This window comes from Leptosomus discolor, chromosome 11 (assembly GCF_034619465.1).
Source record: "Leptosomus discolor isolate bLepDis1 chromosome 11, bLepDis1.hap2, whole genome shotgun sequence".
In the NCBI taxonomy this organism is placed as follows: domain Eukaryota; kingdom Metazoa; phylum Chordata; class Aves; order Leptosomiformes; family Leptosomidae; genus Leptosomus; species Leptosomus discolor.
Window position 1 is genome coordinate 21719599 of NC_141401.1, and position 16961 is coordinate 21736559.

The 16961-nt window shown below is 37.7% G+C and overlaps 1 protein-coding gene across 5 annotated transcripts in view; it reads right to left on the minus strand.

Annotated features, from left to right (window-relative positions):
- NEDD4 (NEDD4 E3 ubiquitin protein ligase) overlaps positions 1-6189 on the minus strand; it is a 39781-nt gene extending 33592 nt beyond the window's left edge. For 4 of the 5 annotated variants that reach the window (XM_086471539.1, XM_086471537.1, XM_086471538.1 and 1 more), the window contains exons 1-2: positions 4744-6189; positions 2268-2308 (exon numbers count right to left, since the gene is read on the minus strand). In XM_086471539.1, the coding sequence (XP_086327665.1) occupies positions 2268-2308; positions 4744-6189 (1487 nt within the window). Of the gene's footprint in view, positions 1-2267; positions 2309-4677 lie in introns of all 5 variants that reach the window. The other variant, XM_086471535.1, reaches the window with a different exon arrangement.
- Positions 6190-16961: the final 10772 nt, after the last annotated feature.

The following is a 16961-nucleotide window of genomic DNA, read 5'->3' on the forward strand; positions in this document are numbered from 1 at the left end:
ACCCCTCCTCAATACCCACGTGTATTGTTTGCTGGTGACTACAAAGTGCAAGAGCTTCGATATACGGGGTTATTCAAGCATTCTGCTACAGCCCAGACACTGTCCCTTACAGCATGATCATGTTCCAAAAGTTACACATGGTTCACTATTGCCAAATACAGCTTGCTGAAACCGACAAAGAAAAGTTTTAGGCATGGAGCTGACATCAAACAATATTAACAGATTGCTTCCTTTACTAATGCTTCCACGTAGCAATGGTTCACAGCTAGTCATGGCTGTAAGGTTTATCATATCCTTTGTGTGTAATCTTTCTTCCCCATGAAAAAGATTGCTAATCAAAAGCTAACAGCATGAAGAAGGGCAGAGGAGAAGCTATAAGAAAACTCTGCATTTAATTGAGACTGAAAACAGAAGAAATCAGTACAAGTTATCAAAGCACTACAGGTCATTGTTATATAAAGTATAAAAGTAGACTACCTACAACTAATTACAAATTGTTAATTACTGTGATTAACAGATAGTTTCCACTGTCTTCCCTTTAATGCTTTGATGTACACTTCAACTTCTAAGATTTATCTGAGAGACAACGTAAATGGCATTATGTGATTTACATCTAAAGTAGTTGTCACCGTGATTCCTCAGAAAACCACCACCTTCCTTTCAACCCCAGTTCTCCTTGGCCCAACTGATACGCCCTGACATAGCAACGTGCCATAGACAGTTCTGCAACGTGATCCTTCAAGATACGCAACACTGAACAATATGAAAATTATTAGGTGACGAGTTCATTGTAGCTCAATTGTGCTTTGCCTTGTATCGCCTCTATGATCTTTTTCTTCACCTGCTCCTTTTCCACCTCCCTTCCTTGCAGATTTGGGACACTGATACCCATGCAGCTCCTTTGCTCAATATGCAAAGATAGAGATGGCTGGAGATAAGCCACAGTTGCTTTCCCCTTTTCTTGGTGCTTCTCCTTGGTTGGACCATTATCTTCTGTGAAGGAGTTCTGCTAAGACAGAAACTCTATACTTAAAGAGGATGCAAGAGAAGACAACCTCAGACTATTCAGTGCTAACTTGTGGTGCAGCATTTATCAAGGGAATCAAGATCTTCCAGGCACAAGTTCTGGTCCCCTCAGCATGTGCAGATCAGCTGGGAAGTAAGCTAGTGAAGGGAGACATCCTGACACACAGCGCCCTCAAATCGCTGTTTGTCCAAAATTTATATTTAGTACTGAAAGATTCAAATAGCATCTCCTTTTACAAATACAAGTCAGAGTTTCAGGACCTGGTCAAAAAAGCTCGAGAGTTCCAACTAAAGGTTTTCTTCACATGAACCTGACAGTAGAAAAACATTTTTGGTTATTTTACACACCTCGGAAGGTTTTTTTCCTTCAAAACATTGTATTTCATTCACTAGACAAAAAAACTGAATAAAATTAGTTATGAATAAAATTAGTTATAAACAACAGGACAACTACACAATGATTCCCTTAATTGCTCAAGAAATTATTTTAAGGTATACAGTTGCTGAAACAGATTTGCAAGTACATTTACAATATTCACATTATCTAACCATCAGTGATACTGACGGGGAAGGAATGGCTGATGTCAACAGGGATGTCGGCGTAATATTATACTTGTGGAAGCTATTAAACCAGCTTTTTTTATATAGTTTGTTTATGGTCTACAATAAGTGGAACTGTAGTCATTGCTTCTGCCTTCCTCTATGCCTCTTAAAGTTTAATATGTAAGATGACATGTAAACTGTTCCCTTACTCACTCCTACCCTCCCAATTCACACTTGTGAGGTCAAAGTGCTTTAGTTGCAGATCTACTTCTACCCTGAGCAAGAGAGAGATGCACTGGAAAACACATTAAAAACAGAAATACGAAGTCAAGGACAACCTTCAGTGCTGCAACCATGAACTACCTCTTCCTCCTGCTTTGCATAAATGAAATTCCACTATCTGCTGCAGAACCTATTCAATATGTTTCCAGTAAAGATCAGCAGTGGTATGTGGGCCATCACCATTCCACATTTTTCAACTTCATTAAAAATAATCCAAGGCCAGTTGTCACAGAAATGGTGTTGTGATTTTTTTTTTTAATTTTTTATTTATTTTTTTTTAAAAAAAGTCAGCCTTTAACAAGCTGTTGATTATAGAAAGCAGGAAATCTGATACGAGGTGGCTGAAGGCTAGTAGCTAGGCACGTAAGAAAAGAATGCGTAGACCTTTTGCTGCTTCAGACTCTGGAGTCTCTGACCAAAGCACTGATTTGATTTCACGACTGCTCTGTACAGATAGCTGACATTACTAAATGCTACTCCAGTATCAACTCGTTAAATTTGAACCCAGACTCAGCATATCAATATACTAGGCCAGACTAACTGGAGTCAAGAGAAATATTTTGGGAGTTGTTTATTTTTAAATGAGTCACAATACACCATGATAATTAACAGGACTATATAATTAAATGATTGCCATAGAATCTATTATATTTGTCACAAAGACTGTAACAGCAAATACAATAGTATTTCTCTACTCTATTCCACTGAATTGCTGAACTGCTATAAAGTCAATTACGTTTTTTGCTTAGTTTGGTGGGGGAGGCTTTTAAATTTTTTGATAATCTGTTTCATAGGATATTCTATAAAAACTGATCTTACATAAAGACTGACAGGGCCATTTCAGGACTGAAAGGCTCCTGTGCCTGTTGTTGCATAAAGGACTCTGAAGTAAGTATACTGCTATAAAACCTTTAGTGTCCAGTTTTCTGATGTCAGAGATCTTTTTAATTTGCATTTAAACATGGCACAATTTAAATATTTGCAGATACATGAAAGTACAAGATAACTACAACAATTCGGGATTCAGACTTTCTTTTTTAAACTTGTCTCTCATCTTTTAGTCAGAAGATGAACTCTTAAGAAATCAGGAAGCTTAAAACATGCTGCCACATTAGCACAGTAAAAATGCTCAACTACCTCAGAAGCTATCAAATGCTTTAAAAAGTTAAGTGTCCTTAGATTTTATGTCAATCCACTCCCAGGAACCAAAACAAACTATTGTCCATCCAGCATCCTCCAACATTTTCTGGAAATGTTGGCCAACAGTCTAATTCTGAACTTGGATTCTATCTAAACTGAATTTATTAAAATTCACTTAGTATTAAAATATAAAATATCTTGCATATCAAGTGCCATTAAACACAGAGGTTAGCAGTGCAAGTTGACGAGAAATGTACTTGAAGTGCATGACTCAACATGTTTTCCTTTTACAGTACACTTTTTAAAAATAACTAGGATCCAGACTGCTTAAAATATGTCATAATCTGTTTCTGCTTATTGGGGAATTTACCATCAACTTTACAGTTTGATTTTGGGACAAGGAATCACCAAACAATATGCATAGTGATGACCTGCGATCCACTGTCAGTTTTATAATGAAGCTCAAACACAAATGACAGTTTTACAAGAAGGAAAGTGCATTTTTCTTCAAACTCTTTTTAACCAAAAAGCAATACTAAACTCTAAAGAAGTCAAAAAGTGTAGAATCATCAGGCACTACTCTAAGGCAACAACAAACTGAAAAATACAGGCTAATACCTCCAAGGTAATTCTATTACTAGTTTAGAAAGTAACTGTCGTAACTGCAGATTTTTGGCATAAAGCCTTTTGCTTAAACACACGTTAGTTACATGGTAGTAGTGTTAATTAATAGAGAATGAGATCTTAAACCAATTTTGGTAGTTGCAGTTTTAGCAGCATTAAAACTAATTCACAATTAAAACTATTATATAATATTCAGATCATTCAAAGCTTCACAACGTTATGTAAACAAGTCTTAAAATCCACATTTCACATGGCTTATGCCCTACTAACAACATAAACTGCTTTAAGAGTTAATAAGAGCAAACACACTTCTTCGGTTTAGTCAGATGTGAGTTTCATTACCAAAAAAATATATTTAATATAAGCCTTCTAGACTCCAGTACTATAATTTGAACAGCAAAGTTGTTGGGAGAAGTATTAAGTTACAGTGTACTGCTCAGGCTGAAGTAGTGGTTGGAAGGGGAGGGGAAAAAAAAAAAAAGAGAGGAAACTGAAAATTCCTGTGGTTCAGGGTGTATACAGAAACAAATGGTATTTACAGTTTCTGTGCTCAAATATTACTTATCTTTAATTCTACATACAGCAAACTGTTCTGTAAAATAAAGCCTATACGAAATAAACGTAAAGGACTCTAGAGTAATCTCATTTTTACCCATTTTATATCCAATCTTAGTAACTACTATTAATTTACTGAGAAGTTATCTATTTAAAACTATAAAACTTCATCTGAAGTTTAAATAATTCCCATGTCTCCATAACTAGACAAAAAATCCCTTTGAGTTCCTGTAAACAGGAAATTATTGTTTATAATACATTAAATACAGGTATTTCACTGCAAGACCAATTCAACTATGCTACTCTATGTACCATATTCTAAGAAACAAATCTAAAACCCAAATGTTAAAGATAATACAAAAATTAACTTCCTAATTGTGACAGTTTGACACCATTAGGAAATTCTGAAATTGTTGTGTTTAAGTCTTGATTGTAAATTTTATTATTTTCCTGTTAAATTTCAGCTGTGAAATACTGCAAAATTTTTCTATAAACCAGAACACTCACCTTATGGGGCCTCCACAAAGAAGTGCTAGACATTTCCCTTTTAGGAGTTCCATATCTTTTCTTAACACCAGTTGTTTTTCCTTCATTCCCAGGTTTGAACTGTATGTGCAACTGAGACGTCCTTGCACTATGACACTTGTATTTAAGGCTGGATAAACAGCAAGAAACTTTTTGACGTGATCCTTCCAATGAAACGCTTCTTTGCAAAACTTGGTGGGTTCTGCTCAGCTGTGCATTCGGTCTTTCTAGTTCACTGATATTAATCTGATATTCTGAATCTGGTTTTGAGGGCAAACAGGCAGATGTGCTACGTGCCAGTTTTAAATGAGGGTATTTTGCACTGGAGTTCAGATTTAGCTCTGGACTGCAACAGCCCTTAACCATTTCACTGCTTGATGCAAACGCTCTTTGAGTGAGATGAACTGAAATACACGGGAAGCCAGACACTTCTTCACAAGTTGCCTGCTCGGAACTACTCAAAATCTGACTTTTGTCCTGTAATGATGTATTCAAATGAAGCGGTCGAATGTCTCTGACTTCGCCAGAAGAGCAAACTGCTTTAGACAGTCGAAGTCCATTGACTGCTGTTGAAAGGAATCCCTTGGAAATGGTTTGATCTTCTTTTAGTGCCAGCTCACTAGGAGAAATAATTAGTTTATGGGATGTTTGATAGGCACCTCTATGTGGTAGCTGACCTGAGCTTACTGGAGAAGCTGGAGGAGTACTGGAAGGACTCCTAGGGAAAATAACCAGTGACGAACAACGTCGAAGTGGAATTTTTGTTTTCTTCCTCACTGACAAAGCATCTTGGTCAAAAGTAGTATTACTTCTACACAGAGTTTCCTGAGATGAGTTATTCCTGTAGGGATTCCACTTGTTTGTAACGCTCCTACATGAAGAATCACCAAGTACAACGCTACTACAGAAAGTACCATCGCTCGTTGAAAGGCTGCCACTACCGCTGTCACTGATGACACTGTTACTATACGAACCTCCATCGCTGGTGGTACTTGCACATGATCCGTAGTCACTTCCAGCACTGCTGAACGATCCGCTGTCACTGGCTGCAATACTGCCAAGACTGCCATTGCACAGAGCAGTATTGCTCAGAAGGCTGTCATTACATCGATGATCAGCCCCACTTCTAGCACCACAATTCCCTTCATTACCAATACCAAGGAATGAAGTATCTTCACCAGTAGCTACAGCACCGCCAGACTGAAAATATCCACTATACTTTCCAGACTGTAGGGAAATGTGCAGCGAGGTGCTCTTTTTTATTTGCAGGGAAGAAATAGGTGCGTTTTCCTCTTGATTAATTAATTGTTGCATCACAGGTGCATGAGTAACTTGTCTAGGAGTCAGCTTCATTTGTGTAACAGTAGGTGCAGAATTCTGCGATTTTTTGAAGTACATAAAATTGTTACTATCCAAAACATCTTCAGAGGTTTCCGATAACGGATCTGTGTTGCTTCTCTGGGTAGCAAAATGCAGTCTTAACCGTCGTGCCATTTGTTCTCATTTCCACGCATGTTAGCAAATGAAAACCACAAAGATCCTTCAGCAGAAAGGCTACGGGCAGCTATACAGAACCTAGAGCTAGTACATCACAACAGTAAAAGCCCATAAAAGTTGCAGTCTTTGTGCTAATTTCTACAAGATACTTGTGTTAAAAAAACAAACTGTACCTCTTGAAATAAGTCAGCCATTCGTTGAACTGCAGTTTCTGGACCGTCTGATTGCTGGCAGTCAGAAAGCATTCATTTAGAAAGCACTTACGTTCCAACAACCTCAGCTGCAACACACTGACAAACACTACTGACCTTGTTTCATTATACCTTCTGCAATTTGCATAAATGAATACAATAACAAACTTCCAGTACTTCCAAGTTTAAAACAGCAACTCCTGCTGCAGCTGCACTAGCTGAGTCAATGTGTCCGTACTTTCCTCAGCAGCGTATGACTACTAATATTTTTACCCATAGGTTTAGAATTACAGGAAGTTGGTAGGAATGAAGTCCCATATAATTGAGTATCAAGTCTAGGATTGAATTTCCAAATAGTAACCATGCTAGCAAACTGCTGAGGTCTGATTATGTATAAACCAGTGAAATAAGCCTCCTCCCCCTTAAAAAAAAGTCTTCCTGCACTATTTAAATAAAACCTGAAGGAAATCTGGCATTATCTTGCAATCTAAACACTGTTAAGCAATCACACTTTCTAAAGATTTGCATACAGTAGAAACCTCTCCTGCCAATTAATTAATAATTTTCAGTGAGGTGCAACTGAATTAGAAGCACAAAAGTTATTCTGATTAATAATTTGGCATTTATTTTCAGCCTACCACGTTAAACTTTTATTTTACATTTTAACCTTTCCAAATTACAGCTGTTAAAGGCAGAAAGAAACAAAACTATTCTTCCAAACTGAACTACCTCATCTTGTTTGCTGGAAGCCCACGATAAGGCGACATTCATTAGAGTTCAATTATGGCATGCAAATATATGACCAGCTATGCAAACTTTAGAACACAGAGCTAAGATTACCAAGCACAGTTATAAAAGAAAGTTATTATGTATAGTTATATACAAACTCTCATACATTCATAGCTAATTACTAATCTATTTCTATTTTTTAAATAACATTATCAGCATGTCAAGAAGTTAATATACTGTCAACTCTTACAAAAGTAATGGGATTGAGAATTCCTACAAAATGTTTCGTATCTGAAAAGGTCCTTTGCTGGCACCTAGTGGGACTTCTGAAAAAAAGACAATCTTTAAATCTTGTTAGGTGGGGTTTTTCCTTGTTTGGGTTTTTTTTGTTGTTTTGATTTTTTAAAACAAACATTTGCCTATGAATGTACTTTTGAATACAGAAGCCATATATGATGCAGTACTAAATGCTACCGCACTAACATGAAATTACTTAGTGCTGCTGACAAAGTGCAAACAGAAGAGAACACTAGGCCATTTATACTTTTATGGGTCATACTACTAGGTTTTTTTTCTGCTCCATATTTATTTAACCTTCACTGTATTTTAAGCTAGAAGGCAGTAAAATTAACATTTATACCTCCTTCCCAAAAAAGAGCCAAGAATCAAATTCACAGTACCCTGTTTGCAAGCAACAAATTTGTTTTCTAATTATACTCCAGGGCTTACTTAACCTCTGTTACCTGAATTCCATTATTAGAATGCAGCAATAAATGAATACTAGCTTATTCATAAAAGGCCAACAAATACAATAGTTCATTTATTTCATTATGCTTTAGCAACTGGATTTCTGATGGTGTATGTTGGAGGGGGACTGGAATGGGGAGAGAAGAGGAAAGCAAAATACCATAAAAGAATCTTTTGGTCACAGTTTCAGAAAGTTACATTTAAACCCCAAGTAAATATTTAAAAAAAAAAAACCAAACCCACACACACAAAAACACAAACCGAAAAACCCAAAACCAAAAAACCTCACCTTAAGATATGTGAGTGAAGGGTAAAAAGCATTTCTTATAGCTCATTTTCTGCCCAACAACAAATTTACTAGCAGCACAGTTTATGTTAATGTGATACACAGCAAATCGCAACCACTTCATTAGAGATACGGCTTTTACGAGAGAAAAAAGCTCCACTTTCTCCCCCAAAAGACGATTCGAAATGTTTTTCCAATTTTACTAAAGAAACCTCTAAGAAAACGATAAGCAGACATAATTTGGTAACTCAGGCTTCAGATTTAAGTGAAATTTCTCAACACATCACTCTTCCTCGGCCATAACTGTATAGTCAGCCACCTACAGCCTCCTCAGTCAACACAAAACGGCTTTTAAAGTGAAAAAAAAAAAAGCTTTTCAAATGCAAAATTCTATCTTGCTGAATTAGAGTTGACAAAAATAAACTAAAAATAATAATTTAACAGTACCAATAGCTCCATTCAAATCTAAACATCACGACTTCTTCAGTGTCAGTAAGACTTTGATACTTCATTTGAAACATACGTAATTGTGACAAGTTACTGTTAAGACAGGAAGAGACACCAAAAAGTCAGCTATCCACTGGTCCATCTCAGAAGTGATCTCATTGTCCTTCTTGTGAGATTTTCCTAATGTGTTTTTAAAGACTACCATAATTGAGGACTCCACAAACTGCTCAAGCTCTTTATTCTGTTAATGGTTTGCCACAAGTCAGCAGAACATACTGCATTCAGTGTTCCCCTACTAAATCCAAGGGAGGTGATCTTTGAAAAGTTTGAAAGCTATTACAGAGAGATTTTAAAACTCCAGCTGTTGGTGATACAACCAGTGCAGCAGGACTTTGAATTTAAGTGTAACAATGAAGAAACGTTTTGAGCCTAGTTTTCAAGAAACCGACATTTCTGAAAAAAACAAAAAGATGATATTTCAGCTTCAATTTACCCCCAAAAGTTACAAAGAATAAAACTACTTGGGATAAATTTTTATAAAGAGGAAATTATCCATTGGGAAGACCATCTCAGAAATGTAAGAGAATTTCAGTTTTATCAGCTTGCTCACACCTAGAGTTTAAACTATCACCCAATAGGTAGAAGAAAGGCAGGCTGATTAACACTGAAGCCCACTAAAATAATGCAAGATGAAACATCTTCTGATCACAGCTGTGTATCCTACTGAAAGAGTGCAAAGCACCTATAATTTCTGATGTGAAGATGAATTAATAGAAGTGGGGGAGCTTGTCAATGCTAAACCAACCACAGCTAAAACAGCAACTTATTCAAAATGGCTCAAGACAACTGGGATAGAAACAGTGTTTCTGAGAGCAAGCTAGAGAGAAATAGGGAGGCAGACTTTTCCACTCCCCAAATGAGGGGATGGAAAAGATGAAAAATATCAGGGCTATTGAGGAACTACAGTGACTGATATGGTCACAATGCTTTGATCTCTAAGTACACTCATACCTAGGAAACAAAGCACCATTTCCAAGTTGAAGCCAATAAAATGTTTTATTGGTTCCTCTCCCACGAGCAAAGAGGTCAAACTCAGCTATTCTAGATCGGAGAAAGAATGCTAAGGAATCTTCTTGGTGGAAACCACAAAGAAAGCACTGTCCTTCTCCAGAAAAATAAAGAAATAAAAAAATTAGGAATCTGACTTTCTACTCATGCCTCCCGGCTTCCAGGGGGTGGCAGTAATGTTCCAATGACTAACGGACAAAGTACTCTGACCTCATGAAGAATACACGGTAGCCCATAATATTATGTTGAGATAAACACATGAGCATCCTGAAAAATCATATTTAACCTGCCATGTAAGCCACAAATGCTGGCGATTCCCTTTAAAATTGCTTGGGAAAAAAAAAAAAAGACAACACATTTGAAATACTTCGGACTGGTAACACCGCCAGCCAAGAAGTAAATGGTTTGAGGACTCTGTAATGCCTATAACCAAGAAACAAGCCTCTTCTTCTTAAACCTAATTATTCTAGACACTTTGTACTTATGTTTACATGCATTTTCACTCTTCCCAACTTTAGCAGAGCAGCACCTCCATAAAAGATACAATGAATTGCTGAATATATGCAGAACGCATTAGGGAAAAATAACAAGTTTTTCATAGGTGACACACTATTCGAGCACAGAGATCCTTTGGAACAGCTATCAGAATAAAACTGTGTTTGGAGTACAAACTAAAGAGCACTCAACCCCTATGAGTTTCAAACTACTGCAGAAGGTATATATTTCAGTGACAAGGAATGTCTGTGAAGTGGCCCCAGGATGCAAGTGTCACAACTGTACTGCTATCAGCCTTATTTACAATAAAACATACAGACAGAAAGATAGGTAAGTAGACACTTTCACACGTAAAATAAAAGCATGGTCAAAGGAGTTTTGATTTCACCAAGAAAATTAATGCATAAGCTATTGCTATCTTTCTTATGATCTGGCATTCAGAGAGTGACACTTCTCTACAAGATCACAAACCACTGTTCACTCATTAAGGTCTCCAAAGAAAATGCACACATGCTTTCTTCCATGCTACTCCTCACACATTGAAGAACCTTCTTACACCACGTACAGAGACACCTATGTTGTCAATACTACTTTGTGGGAAAAATAAATATTCAGTGCAGAGCATTCAAAAATCACCAAAGAACTGGGCCATATCATTCGAAAAGCACGATAAAAGAACACAGCTCTTATGAGTTAAAGCACATTAGAAGTTAATAATAATAAAACTGCTTCAGAGCATCATGAAGTGTGGTAGTTATCAAGTAAGTAAACAAATTAGGTCTGCCTTCAGCTGTAGGTTTCATTATAGAAGTTAAGGTTGTTTGGTGTGTTGGGGGTTTTTTAATCCATGTTGAATCCAGATGAACTTACACTCATTCACGTCTTTAACATACTGCAATATTAACACAAAAGGACCTACCAAACGGTTTTCATCAAACACTTCAAAAAGGAGTCTGTGTTTCTGAGGATTAACCTAGGAAAAAGAAATACATTAATAGTTAAAATATATGCTAAGTACAAGCATCTGTCTTCAGCAAAATCTCTATGTTTATGCAGGAGGAAAGAAATACGTAAGACCGAAATGAAACAGCAAATCTACACCTTGCTGCCATTTCACTATGCAACACATTTCTATTGGAACCAATGAGCCAAGACGGGTGATATCCCAAAATGTTTTCAAATCCATGTTCATGTTTTTAATCATTCATGGAATAAAGAAGATGAAATCAAGACTGAAAGTTTAACTCTGGCACAGATAAGTGTCAACAAATGTATTTCGAACAAAAACAGCTTGTGAACCTTTCTGAACATTATTTATAGGCATATTTCTGATTTTAAGCTGAAGTAGTGAGAAAACATTTTCCCTAATGTGTTAATCTTAAATCTGACATAGGTAATAAGGCTGTAAAAAAACACTTACTCTAAATAAGAGTTCTTCGTTCCACTTGGGGTTTAAGGACTGTATGTGAGGAAGAAAACAAAAAGGAAAAAAGGAAGACAGCATTTGTTATAGTGACAATTCCATATTGGTGTCTTTTTTGATGTTTTACACCCATTTTATCCCATGTAACAATCCACTTCAGAAAGAAGGTACAAAAGCTTTAACCTTGCTATTGCAGGTAAGAGCCACAGGAGTCTTCAACACAGTGCAGAATTAAGACAATTTAAGCAAGTATTCTCAGATTTCGGCTAATGCCATGGACGCAGAGAAGGGCTCATGATACAGTTCAAATCAGTTAATTTACGGTATGTCTTCAGTAATAATCACTGCCTTCTCCTCAGTCCACTGTCCATATTGCTTACATGCAAACATGTTAATCCCAAACCCACGAACTCTTAGCAAATGCCAAATCTCTCCACAACATAATCTAGACAGACCAGGCACACGTGGGCCAAGCTCAATGTAACCTGCTCAACTAAACACATCTTTCAATTGTGGCTATTTTTAAAAATACTAGAGATACTTCGAACTCTCATCATAGCTAAATACAATTATCAACGTAAAGGGAAAATGTATGAGTGATCTCATAAAACAAGTCACAGCCACTATCCGAGAACAATGATTTGGAAGAGTACTTTCCCCTCTCACAAATACATTTTTAGTTGATCTGACCTAAGTTACCAGTACCAGTAGTAAGACTGACTTTTTCCTGCCGGTATTCTAGAGAAATGACTAGTATTCAGGTGAACTGTGCAATTTGATGTTGAAACACAAGTTGTGTTTGTGTTTCAAATATAAAAGATAAATCATACAGCAAGAGAGATTCTTATTTCATTAAAGATCTCCAAAAAAAATCAGAACAATCCAGTATTTCCATGAATGATGTAGTTTTGAATCAATACTCACCTTGTATTCCTTAAGTGTTTCTCTACCTTCCACTAAAACCATTGAAGAGAAAAATACCAAAATAATGCCATGAACAGAGAAAAAGAGTAGGCCACGGAACATTCCTTTCCCCGTGTCTGTTCACTCAAGTGACATTAATCCCTTATATTTCCTGTAGTATTAACTTTTCCTCTAGAGCCTAATCAAACAGACCCAAACCAACTGAACCCCACCACCACCCCCACAAAGATAAGATGGCCAACCTTTTTAATAGTTTTTGTCTGAACACTGGTAAGGACTCCATTCACCGGGTCATACACTGTCACTTTCACGTACGGGTCACTAGGAAGGGGAAAGAAAAAGATAAGCATGTTGCTATATATCCTTTTTTGGTCAGCATTATTAGCAGTTGAGTTTTGAAATGCTTAAATTAATAGAAGCTATGAAACTAGGAGTTACAATAACTTTATGAACACCATACAATTTGTACTTACAATAATTTTCTAAATAAGTTTGAGAGATAAAACTAATCTAAACATTGTTACTGATTATGACCAGACTAGCTACACCATTTTGTATTCTGTATATCACTACAACTTGATTGTCTCCTCTTTGACACTTACTATTTCATCAGAACAGATTTAATAAATCTTTATCCATTTCAACAAGACATACACAAAAAACCAGTTGTGACTGGAAAAGCTCAAAGTATTAAATGTCCTGGGTTTAACAGTTTAAAACATCTGGAATTTGAGCTACTTCTTTGAACATGCAATATTTTTACTAAATGTTCTACCAGTTTCATAGAATTTGAGTTTAACCCGAATTTTTCTGTTAATGAAGGTGTCCTAATATGGTTGCTTAAAATGGCCTACTGTCTCAGATTTTTCCCCCCCTTCCTGTGGTACAACAAACAACAGATTCTGTGAATATCTACTTTTCATGAACAGAGTCAAGGCATTCAGTTGCTCAAACAGACTAGTAACAAAATGTGACCGAGGCTGTTTTCACATATTTAAGCTGTGATGCGAAAACCTGCCCTATTTTCCTTTAAAGTAAAAAACTGCATGTGAAAAAAAATTGGAGACTCTGGCTTTAGGGAAAAGATGAATATCACAAGACAAATTTTTCTAACGCTAAACTGATGTCACACATAACAATTTTGCTAGCCCTAAAATATTAACATTCCTGTATATATGCCAAGCAGCTGACAGCAGAACTAGTATTAAACCCATCAATACTTTTCTAGACGCTCTGTACATGGGCCAGAAGAAAAAGTAGCTTTAGTACAAGCTGCACGCTGCCACTTGCCAATTCTACAAGATCCTACAAAGCATTTCAAGTACCAATCCAAAAGTCTGATCTGTCCTGTGGTAAATGTTAAGCCGCTTCGATTGCTTCTTCCCTTATATATAGAGTATTAACTTTTAAATTTGGACATACCCGGAGCCTGCAGCCACTGGCATGGGTTTACCACATCTACAGAACTGGTGGCTGCAGTTCCTCTGCATATAATTTGAGTTTAAATAGTCTTGTTGCTACCAGTGTTTAGCGTTGTGTTCATTCCAAGTCTTTAAAGCACAGATGAGACAATTCTGAGTACAACTGAACTCTTGCTATTTTAGCTGCAGCCTATCTGAAGTAAAACATATACATGTATCTATCCTGCATGGCAGAACTATTTTACCATGCAGAGAATTAAACCTTTCCACATATTCTTTTGCCAATGCATAAGATCTGTCCAAGTGACTCCTGGGCAAGAAAACAGATATCTTCATGTTTATATAGTCTCTGATCACTTTTTATAAGGTTACCAGTTAAAACAGTTCTGATGTTTTTGGAAAGAGGCACAGCAGGATTTACTAAGATCTAAACAGATGGAAAGGCAATTAAAAAAAGCAGCTGTCCCTTAATACGTTAACAACATATATTCTTACCTGGCTCCTAAGATATCCTTCTTGGCCAGGCCAATTCCAGCTATAACCTTCACCCTGACAATTCGCGTGTTCTCCTAAAATACAAAATAATATATTCAAGATGCATTCAGATTTTTCAGGTCTAGTTTTAATTTATAAAGCTAAAAGCAATTATTGGCATAATTTTAAATTTACACTGAAACCTACAGACTAAGTAAAGCAGTTGGTGCTACTTGCAGTAGCAAATTTATTCTACCTTTACGCCTTTTAAAGGCTTATCACCATCATATCCACGTACAACAGTAGACACAGAAACTAAAAAACTGGGTAAGTCAATACAGTAGGGTTTGGTTTTTTAAAAAATTCATTTTATTTTGCTTCTCAGCATTCTAAAGGAGTGGCATTTGGTTTTGAGTCAGGGTGCTGAATGCCCCGGGGCAGGATCGTTCACCTAGCATACACCTGTTCCCGCCAGCCGTCCTTCCCGAGTCCCACATGGTGCAGCAGCGGCAGTCCCCGCTTTCCCCCAGCAACCCGCCGCTATCAGACAGACGCAGCACGCACGTCCTGCCCAGCGCACGCCTGAGAGCTTCTCTCAGGGCAAGGCCCGGCGGCTCCTACTGCTCCCAACTGCTCCCAGAAGGTGGGCATCTGGGAGCAGCTTCCATGAGCAGCTCCCGCGTTCCTCAGCAGGCAGTTCTTGGCCAGCTTTTCTACAGAACAGGCAGGGACCTTTGTGAGAACATGCTCTGAACAGCACAACAATTTTTGATGCACTTGGGCACGGTCTGTTAGGACACAAGGGACATGTTGCCATTTACATCTCACGAGCCGTTCAAGCCAGTTGCACTAAACACAAATGACTACAGACCAAGCAAGTTTTCACCTAATGGCATCTCAGCATTCATCAGAGGGCGAGAAACCACTCTGACCACAAATTTATTTCCTGGGAGGAATGAAAAGGGTATCAAGTTTATCAGAAAAGATGAATAAAGCAGTAAAGGAAAAAAGGAAAGAATAAAGAATTCTTGCATCTATTTTAATTTTACAGCACAGAGGCCACACACAAAATATTTCTGAAAAGACCTGTGCTAACAGGTATGAGATTTTTAAAAACCAAAAAACTACTTCAGTTACACATTATTCAAAATACAGCTCCATAGGAATGACATAAGTGATTGCACTTCTGTTAAGTAATATAGCTGTGTAGAGTCCTACATGGCTCATCTGGTAAGATACTGAATTCAAGAGGGGAAAAACAAATACCCACAGCTGTGACCATGTCAGAGGAAGAAGACAAACAAGTACTGTTTCTCTGGAAAGCAAAAAGCTTTGCAGCTGAAGGACTGTTTGTAGGCAATGGCTAGTCAGAAGCATTTGTGAGGAAAGCTGATCCCATCTAGGTGGTTAAGAAGTTAAACAGATACCAAGAGCAATGGGTGAAGCAGCAGATGTTGTCCCTGAGGCCTTCCTGAATTCCACATATGCATGAAATTGCTTTCAAAAGGAGATTCATAGGAAGCGCTCAGAAAGTTTACTTTATCATTGCTCTCCTATAACACCACAGGGCTGGACTCCCTAACCAATACCAGTCAGAGGGGTTTGTAAAGCTAACAGAGAACTGCATGCTAATCCTGAGGCAGAGACTGCTGGCTAACAAGGTAAAGCTGAAAACAAACCACTACACAAAATTTTTTTTTTAAAAAAAAAAGCCGGTTTCTCCCACCCTGTACAGTTAGAGGTGGTTGCCAGTGAAATGAGATTAACATCTCAAACAGTCAACTGGCCAAGACAACTCCAGCCAAATCACAAGTCTATCTTCTACCTTCACCTCAAAGAAAATTGTCTCCTACTAGGAAACCTAATAGTTCAGAACAGAAATACCCAACAACCAACCTCACCCAGCACTGACCACTGGTAGGTGTCCTAAGCTTTCAAAATTCTTAGTCATGATCAGGCTTTAAGGTACATAATGTTACGAGTATGTTTTATAACAGCAATAGAGCCAACCAGATTTAATAAAAATAAGTACAAAACTATGTTGGCATGAAATTAAGAAGAGCCATTCGTTACTATTTTTATATACCACAAATATCCTAAAATATCCACCCTTGTCTTACATTCCAAAGCAGCGTTCCGTTTGTCTTGTACCAATGATCCGGCTTCAGCGACATTCAACATCAGCAAGTTTGGGAGAGTACTGAAGCTGAAGAGTACCACATGTGCACTTCTGCTCTCACCGAGCACTTCTGCATGTCACTCAGGACACCACTGCCCTCTCCCAGCAAGAGGGAGGTCCTCAGTCACAGCCTGTGGGACCCAGCTGACAGAATCCAGTTCGAGAAACAATCTCACCGCCTCATAAAAAGACCGAGAGCAGACATTGGTGCACTGCCCTAAAAGACTGCCCTTTTCTGGCATCTGTGTTTAGTTGCTTGGACCACAAGTTTTCTGTTATTCAGGCATGAGAAAAGTAAAGACAATTCGATGCATTTGGGCATCGTCATCTCAGAGTCACGCTTAACAGGGCAGCAGTGTAGTTCATGTGGGGGTGACCCCAGAAA